The 9,869-nt window shown below is 39.9% G+C and overlaps 1 protein-coding gene across 1 annotated transcript in view; it reads right to left on the bottom strand.

Annotated features, from left to right (window-relative positions):
- Positions 1-9,648, bottom strand: part of ROCK1 (Rho associated coiled-coil containing protein kinase 1) — a 265,368-nt gene extending 255,720 nt beyond the window's left edge. The window contains exon 1 of the mRNA XM_007935599.2: positions 9,556-9,648. Coding sequence (XP_007933790.2) covers positions 9,556-9,648 — 93 coding nt within the window. The remainder of the gene's footprint in view (positions 1-9,555) is intronic.
- Between the last annotated feature and the right edge of the window lie 221 nt (positions 9,649-9,869).

Here is a 9,869-nt window from a genome sequence, read left to right as displayed (position 1 = left end):
GGTAGGTTCAAACAGCCCACCTTCTGGCTAGCAGCTGAATGCTTTAACCACCATGCCACCAGAGGTCCTCAGAGTACTATACCAAAAAGAAAAAAAAAAAACAAACTCACTGCCCTCTAGTCAGATTCAACTCACACTGACCCCTCCTTGGGTTTCCGAGGCCCTATCACTATGGAAGTCGACTGCCCAATCTTCCTTCCAAAGAGAATACTATAAATACAATAATAATTATTGTTCTTATTAGGTGCCACAGAGTGAATTCCAACTCACAGCAATCCTATGTACAAAAGAACAAAACACTTATCTAGTTCTGCCACATCATTACAATCTCTGCTAGGTTTGAGCCCACTGTTGCAGCTACTGTGTTAATCCATCTCAGAAAGTAAACAGTTCTAATTTAACAGACTGTGTTGAAATTTTCTTTGCTCTTTTTTTTTTTTTTTAATTATCCTCTCCTTTACCAATAATAATAATAAAGCAAACCAAACCAAACCCACAGCCATCGAATTCATTCCAACTCACAGCAACCCCCATTAGGTTTCCAAGGCTGTATATTTTTATGGAGGTAGATTGTAAATGAGGAAAGCGAAGATTTTTACCAACTTCTGCAGTCGCAAATTTACCAAACATGCAATCAAGATGTGTTAATTATCACTGGTGACTGGAATGCAAAAGTTGGAAACAAAGAATTACCGGCAGTTGGAAAATATGGCCTTGGTGACAGAAATGACACGGGCAGATTGCATGACAGAATTTTGCAAGACCAACAACTTATTCATTGCAAATACCTTTTCTCAACAACACAAATGGCGGCTATACACGTGAACTTTGCCAGATGAAGTACACAGTAATCAGACTGACTACATCTATGGCAAGAGGGGATGGAGAAGCTCAATATCTTCAGCCAAAACAAGGCCAGGAGTTGACTGTGGAACAGGCCATCAACTGCTCATATGCAAGTTCAAGTTAAAGCTGAAGACAAAAGTTCACAAGAGCCAAACTATGACCTTGAATATATCTTTGCTGAATTTAGAGACCATCTTAAGAACAGATTTGATACACTGAACACCAATGACCAAAAACCAGAGGAACTGTGGGATGACATCAAGAACATCATCCATGAAGAAGGCAAAAGGTCATTAAAAAAACAGGAAAGGAACAAAAGACCAAAATGGATGTCAGAAGAGACTCTGGAACTTGCCCATGAACGGAGAACAGCTAAAGCAAATGGAAGAATCAACAGGGTAAAAGAGCTGAACAGAAGATTTCAAAGAGCAGCTCTGAAAAGACAATGTCAATTATTATAATGAAATGTGCAAAGACCTGGAGTTAGAAAACCAAAAGGGAAGAATACACTTGGCATTTCTCAAGCTGAAAGAACTGAAGAAAAAATTTAAGCCTCAAATTGCAATATCGAAAGAGTCCATAGGCAGTATGTTGAATGATGCAGGAAACATCAAAAGAAAATGGATGGAATACACAGTCACTATACTAAAAAGAACTGGTAGATGATCATCCATTTCAGAAAGTGGCATATGATCAAGAACCAATAGTACTGAAGGAAGGAGTCGAAGTTGCACTGGCGGAACTGGCAAGAAACAAGGCTCCAGGAATTGATGGAATGAATACCCACTGAGATGTTTCAACAAATGGATACAGCACTGGAGGCACTCACTCAGCCGTACCAAGAGATCTGGAAGACAGCTACCTGGCCAACTGACTGGAAGAGATCCCCATTTGTACTCATTCCAAAGAAAGAGATCCCAAAGAATGTGGAAATTATCAAACAGTACCATTGATATCACATGCAAGTAAAACATTACTGAAGATAATCCAAAAATGGTTGCAGCAGTATGTTGACAGAGAGGTTCCAGAAATGCAAGGTGGATTCAGAAGGGGACATGGAACAATGGATATAATAGCTGATGTCAGATGGATCTTGGCTAAAAGTAAAGAATACCAGAAAGATGTTTACTTGTGTTTTATTGCCTATACAAAGGCATTCAATTGTGTGGATCACAACAAATTGTGGATAACGTTGTTGTTGTTGCTGTTATGTGCTGTCCGACTCACAGCAACCCCTCTTTGGGTTTCCGAGGCAGTATCACTAGGGAAGTAGACTGCCCCATCTTTCTTCCCAGGAGTGGCTGGTGGGTTCGAACCCACCAGCCTTCTGGTTAGCAGTCAAGTGCCTTAGGCACTAAGCTACCAGAGCTCCTGTGGATAACATTAAGAATGGTAATTTTAGAACAGTTAATTGTGCTTATGAGGAACCTGTACATAGACCAGGAGGTTGCTGTTGGAACAGAACAAGGGGATAATGCATGGTTTAAAGTTAGGAAGGCAGTGCCTGAGGGCTGTATCCTTTCACCAATCTATATGCTGAGCAAATAATCCAAGAAGCTGGACTATATGAAGAACGTGGCATCAGGATTGGAGGAAGGAAGGATCATTAACACCCTGAGATACACAGATGACACAATTTTGCTTGCTGAAAGTGAGGTTGACTCAGAGAACTTACTAATGAAGATTAAAGACTACAGTCTGCAGTATGGATTGCATCTCAATATAAAGAAAATAAAACTCCTCACAATTGGACCAATAAGCAGCATCACGATGAATGGAAAAAAGACTGAAGTAGTCAAGGACTTCATATCACCTGGTTCTACAATCAACACCAATGGAAGCAGCAGTGAAGACATCAGATAACGTACTGCACTGGGCAAATCTATGCAAAAGACCTCTTTCAAGGGCTGAAGAGCAAAGATATTTCCTTGAAGACTAAGACGCACCTAACCCAATCCATGGTATTTTCAATCACCTCATATGTATATGAGAGCTGGACAATGGGTAAGGAAGACCGAAGAAGAGTTGATGCTTTTGAGCTGCAGTGTTGGTGAAGAATGCTGAAAGTACCATGAACTGATAAAAGAACTAACAAATCTGTTCTGGAAGAAATGTAGCCAAAATGCTCCTTGGAAGCGAGAATGCCCAGACTTCATCTCACCTACTTTGGCCCAGTTGTGAGAAGGGACCATTCTCTGGAGAAGGATGTCATGCATGGTAAAGTGGAGGGTCAGCAAAAGAAGGGAAGGCCCTCAACAAGATGGACTGATACAGTGGCTGCAGCGATGGGCTCAAGTATGGTAGGGATCATTAGGCTGGCACAGGACCAGGCAGTGTTTCATTCTGTTGTATATGAATCGGAGACGACTTGACAGCACATAACAACAAGATTGCCTCATCTTCCTCTAAAGCAGCTAGTAGGCTTGAACCACCACCCTTTTGGTTAGCACTAAATGCTTTACCCACTACGCCATGAGAACTCCTTAACACATGATAATAATGTTGTTGTTGTTGTTACATGCCATCAAGTCGGCCCCGACTCATAGCGACCCCTCCTTGGGTTTCCGAGGCAGTATCACTACGGAAGTAGATTGCCCAACCTTCCTTCCGAGGAGTGGCTGGTGGGTTTGAACCACCAGCCTTCTGGTTAGCAGTCAAGTGCCATACACTGTGATAACTGTTTTGCTTATATTACTTAATTTAATCCTTACAACAATCTAGTAGATGATGTTGTTGTTGTTGTTGTTATTTGCCGTCGAGTCGGCCCTGACTCACAGCGACCCCTCCTTGGGTTTCCGAGGCAGTATCACCACGGAAGTAGATTGCCCAACCTTCCTTCCGAGGAGTGGCTGGTGGGTTTGAACCACCAGCCTTCTGGTTAGCAGTCAAGTGCCTTAGGCACTATGCTACTAGAGCTCCTAGTAGATAATATTATCCCCTCCATTTTCCTGAAGATGCATTAAGCTTTCAGAGATTAAAATAACTCACCTAAAACATCCAGCAAGTACATGGCAGTGCCAAGATTTGAATCCACATTTAGATCCTACACAAAGATTTGCTGAATGAATCAATGAATCAGGAAAGTAATTTCTTTTTTTAAAAAAAAAAAAAATTCTTGCACCATGTTACTATCATAGCAGTCTGGCCCAAACTAAGCAGATATGTAACTAATATTGGTAACATCTATTAATTCACAAAATCACAAATACTGATAGGCATACAGCTTTAAAGCCCAAAGATTTCATGACCTTAGGTCTTTTCATTCTACACACAATAACATAACCCCAAATGTGATCAGTTCAAGTGGCAGGGAGTACACAGGGATTATGCAGCAATAATCTAGAATTTGGAAATGCTAGCCAAAAATCTGTTGTAATAATCTAAGAGTAAAGCATGCGGCCTAAGATGGTCAAAGTTAAAGTTCACAATGAAAATTCTGGTTGAGTGACAGGGACAGCAGTGGCACTAATGACAAAACAGCTAAGTATATGGAAAAAAAAAACAAAACAAAACTCACTGTCCTGGAGTCGGATATGACTAGTAGCGACCCTTCCTTAGGTTTCCAAGGCAGTATCACTACAGAAGTAGATTGCCTGACCTTCATCCAAGGAATGGCTGGGGGGTTTGAACCGCCAGCCTTCTGGTTAGGAGTCAAATGCCTTAGGCACTATGCCACCAGAGCTCCTAAGTATATAGGAGAAAGCTTATTTTGGAATATGAGAAATCTGAGTGATAACATGGCATGCATGTACAAATGCCTAGTAGGCAGTCATATATTTAGGCTTTAAAATCAGATAAAACTCTAAAAATAAAGATTTGATTATCATAGGCATAGTGATGATAGTAATTGAAACTGTAAAAATGTATGCAAAAAGAGAAGTCAGCAAGGAAAAGATGGAAACAGCAAGGAAAGAGAATTTAAAGGAAGAGAAACTCAAAAACTAACACCAGAAACTTCGTTTACATTTGTCCTCCACGTTCTGAAAAACTAACTTATGAAGGGAGGGTACAATATTAGAACTCAGTATGCATTGTTGAAAGAAGTCTTAGTGGCACAAAGGTTAAGTGCTCAGCTGCTAACTGAAAGGTTTACAACTCGAACCCACCCAGCAGCTCCAGGGACGAAAAGGCTTAGTGATCTGCTCCCTGAGATTGTTGTGTTGTTGTTGTTATGTGCCGTTGAGTCAAACCCGACTCATAGCGACCCCTAAGATTATAGCCTAGGAAACCTTATGAAGCAGTTCTATTCTGTCACATGGAGTTGCTATGCGTTGCAACTGACTCGACAGCACCTAATAACAACAATACGTGCTGTTCAACAAATATCGATTCCCCTCTCCCCCTACCATTGAGCCATTGCGACACCACCACGAGCTAGGTGAAAACTGGAAAGAGAGGTCATGCTCTTGATTAACTGTCATCCCGAGGCAGTATGCTAAAGATGCTACAGGCAAGGTACCTGTATTTTCATGCAACATGCTTCAAATATATCCCTAATCCTCCCATCAACTTCTGTTTTTCCTTTTTAGTTTAAGAATCATATGCACTGTTTTCTCTGCAAAGATTAAACTTAATTAAATTCTATCTCTTACTGTATTTTCAGGGGTACTCAAACTTATTGAGAGATTGTTGTTGTTGTTGTTATGTGCCGTCGAGTCAGACCTGACTTATAGCAACCCCTCCTTGGGTTTCCAAGGCAGTATCACTATGGAAGTAGATTGCCCCATCTTCCTTCCGAGGAGTGGCTGGTGGGTTTTGAACTGCCAGCCTTCTGGTTAGCAGTCAAGTGCCTTAGGCACTACGCTACCAGAGCTCCCAAGAAATTGTTATAAGCCCTAAATAAAATAATTCTGAGGTAAAAAAGTTAGAAAAGGAAAACAGCGCTTGATAATCTCATAAACTTTAACATGGACAGTAAGGAAGATAACCATAAGGCCATTGGAAAGAATCTAACTTCTAGAAATCCAAGATGGAATAATTTAAATGATGGAGGAAACAAATGAATGGCTATCATAATATTTTCTTAGCATTTGCACGTTTTTTTCGCATTTGTTTCTAATATGAAAATGAGATATTTGGTTCTTTCAATTAATTATAGATGTGCAATAAAACATTAGATAGCCATTTCTCAGTTTCTTACAACTACATTATTTTATATCTGATATTCATCACAGGAGTCCCTGCGTGGCACAAACCGTCAAGTACTCAACTACTAAAGGTAAGGTTGGTGGTCCAAATCCACCAAGAAGGTGCCTCAGAAGACAGGCCTGACAATCTGCTTCCAAAAGATGACAGCCTTGAAAACCCTAAGCAGTTCTATTCTGCATACATGGGTCATCATGAGTTGGAATCAGCTCAGTAACATCTCTGGTGGTGTAGTGCCTAAGGCATTTGACTGCTAACCAGAAGGCTGGCGGTTCAAACCCACCAGTCACTCCTTGGAAGAAAGATTGGGCAACCTACTTCCCCAGAGATACCACCTCAGAAACCCAAGGAGGGATCACTATGAGTTGGTATTGACTCCGTGGCAGTGAGTTTGGTGGGTTTTTTTTTTTTTTTATTCTTAGCAAAAGAGATGTTTTGTGATAAGATGATTTAAAAAGATATTTGCAGGCAAAGTATTCTGAAACCAAAAGGATTGGGATCTTCCATTTCTGAAGGATAGTAGTCAAGGAAGTACAGAATAAACAGAATTTGACAATCTCATTTTTTGAGAGTACAAAAACTATCTACAACTAGAGTATTGTACTTGTCACATAGTAAGTACTCAGTAACTATCAGTTAAAGAAATGAACAAAGGCCAAAATTACAGGGAAAGAAAGACAACCAGAGTAAAAGTGGTACTGTTCCCACAATAAACATGGACGTCCACAAAAAAGATGAAGTTATCTGAAAGGTCATTCTGAACAACAGAAGAGAACGAATGAATGAATGAATGAATGCCCAATATTAAGCACAAAATAGGATGCAGAGAAAATTCATGCTTCTTGTTGTTGTTGCTATGTGCCGTCGAGTCAAACCCGACTCACAGCGACCCCTCCTTGGGTTTCCGAGGCAGTATCACTATGGAAGTAGGATTGCCCAACCTTCCATGCTAGGCACCACAAAAAACTGGAAAAAGGATCTTTGCTCTCCAAAGAAAAAGTCAATTTTTTACCCAATTCAGATTGGTATGGTAATAAAATTTAAATAGCAGCTATCAAATAAACAACTGTAGAACTAAAGAGAAAAAGAGCCAAGATTACAAGAGGAAGATACCTGGCTTTCCTAACTCTGAATAGCCTTAATGCTTCCTCTAGTTCATCTTTCACCTTGTTTTCTCTGTATAGTTTCTCCCTTTATCACTGTGTCAATTTCAACTTGCATCTCTGTGGCAAATGATTTCCAAACTGTAATTATGAGCTTGGTTTCACATCTCCAATGGTCTACATGTCCTAATGGCTGTCCCATTATCCCCTCAAATACAACAAATTTAAACTGAATTTATATGTAAACCTGTTTTTCCCAATTTCCATCCCTAACTTTGCTGTTTTTACCTGTTTCCATCATTCTCCATAATACAGGCTCAGAATTTTACAGAAATCTAACTACTCCATCTCTCTTTGGTTCTCCCTTCTCCTTCTCAACTAATCTAGTTCCATCAAGTTTTCCTTCCTCATTCTCATGCCCTAATTTTGGACTTCTATCATTTCTGAACTATTACAAAAATAAAAAATACCCACATCTCACCCTATCTCCAGTCTCTTTTTACATTAAATTATCGTGCACACAACTACCAGATTTATTATTCACCATAGAGCACAGTCTTGAGTTCTGGTGGCATAGTGCCTAAAGCATTCAACTGCTAACCAGAAGGCTGGTGGTTCAAACTCACCAGTCACTCCTCGGAAGGGAGATTGGGCAATCTACTTCCGTAGTGATACCACCTTGGAAACCCAAGGAAGGGTCACCATGATTCAGATCTAACCTGACGGGATCCTACTCAACAGCAATGAGTTTGGTGTTTTGGTTTTTTACCATATTGAAGAAAATATAAACTCCTTACCTAGTTTAGCAATCAAATCCTCACAATCTAACCCCAAAATATTTATTGTCTTCTGTTCCCCTAAACATGTTATGGCCATTCATGTCTCTACTCCTTTATTCATCTATCTCTTCTCCCTCAATCCCATCCATCCTTCATCATAAAACATACTCTAGCTCTCTCAGTAACAGTGATTTCTTCCTCCTTTCAATTTCCAAGAGCATATATTACCTTTACCAGTCACTTGGAATTTACCATGTATTTTCTCAATCTGTGAAGTGTTTTGTTTTGCTTCTGTGTATGCATATGGGATTAGATCTTGTTTTCCTAAACAGATTGTAAATTTTAAGAGGAAGAGTCCGTGATTTATATTTCCTTGTATCCTCTACATCTTAAGTATTTGTTGAGGTTCCCACCAAATGACGCTGCAGCAGAGGCTAGTAGACAACTAAAGCAAAAAAAAAAAAAAATTACTAAACTTCCCTGTACTACTTCATAGAATAAGATCAATAAGCAAAGTAAAAGCAGGAAAATGGAGTAAAAGAACAATTAGACTTCTTAAAAGTTACTGAAATCCCTATTAGAAAGCTGTGTTCTAATTCCTTCCACTTCTTTCATTTAATAAAATGTTTTGAATTGTATTAAACATCTATCTTCCTGTTTTTCAATATGAAGAACATCCACAAATTGGGTGAGACATTTCAAACATACAACCCACATACTCTTATTTCAGTCAAGGATGCTTTGATTTGCATGCTGAAAGTTTAGGGGAGAGACATTCTAGTAAAACAATACTCATTTAAAAATTTATACAGGCATTTAGTTCAGTAACTGAAATGCACGTTAATTTTAAATAATCTACATAAGTTTCCTCTGAGTATGATATTTTAAAATGGTGTATTTCTCTGAAGAGCATTATTGTGTTCCCTTAATCCCAAATAATGTGTATTTCTATAATTAAGCATCTGAAAACACTATAAAATCCTATCCATATACATGCTCCCTGAAATTTTCTCTTAGAGATTATGTGGGTTGGTTTGGACTAAAATATAATTATCATGTAACTTTCAGTTGTTCAGTGAAATGTGCTACTTTTATAATCAACAATAATTTCAAAGAAGTTAAATTGTGATGACCTATGATCTGTAATCTTGGCTTTTTACACTTAAGAGTTCAGCAAAAATTTCCTTCATACTCAAGTCACCCATGACACTCTGGCCCAAAAATCACTTCCTCAATATCAACTCTCCATTGTCACTTCCAAGTCTAAAAACTAAACTCTCAGGAACTAAGTCGCTGTAAATGGAAAATAGTCCCCTCTATTACTCTCAAATCGACCAGAAAAGTTATTACAAAGACTGCCATTCAGCAAACTATGTACTCAGAAATTCTGACGTGATAACTTTTTTATATGATGCCTGCAACAGCAGTTTACAAGTGTCATTTGTGTACTGACGAACTGAGTCAGGGCTAAAAGTTTGGGGAGTAGTCAAGACAGAGCTAGTCAAAGAATAAACAGGGTCACGCCATGAGATTTGGGTGGTACTTCAAGAAAGCAGAAATCTAATGTTTTCCGAGACAAATATGCACACCTGAAACTTTCTAGTACAGCTAGCTAGACTGAAAGCAAGAGGTACGCAAAACATACAGAAGCCCACACAAGCAAGAGAACAAGTGTTACTCACCAGCAAACAATCCGAATTCACTTCCGATTTGGGATCCCGCAGCAGGTTGTCGATTTTTTCAAATCGAGTCTCAAAACTGTCCCCAGTCGACATGGTGCTGCTGTGACAATACCCTCGTACCAGCACCAGCAGCGGAAAGCAATTTCAACCAACTTCCTCCGAGGTGGGTTCGCAGCCGTCGGGCGGAGGAGCCGGAACCTCAGGGTCACCAGGTGCGCCCGGTTCCTCCTCCTGCCCCTCACTGAGGGGATCTCCGCTCTCCAGACCCCGGGCCGGGGGCAACAGCGACCCACAGCCGCTCGGACGCCCAAAGT

The sequence above is a fragment of the Orycteropus afer genome, unplaced genomic scaffold (genome assembly GCF_000298275.1).
Source record: "Orycteropus afer afer isolate SDZICR_OR568_19922 unplaced genomic scaffold, OryAfe1.0 scaffold00030, whole genome shotgun sequence".
NCBI classification, from domain to species: Eukaryota; Metazoa; Chordata; class Mammalia; order Tubulidentata; family Orycteropodidae; genus Orycteropus; species Orycteropus afer.
The sequence above is the reverse complement of the archived record's forward strand: the minus strand, read 5'-3'. Positions and strand labels throughout refer to the sequence as shown.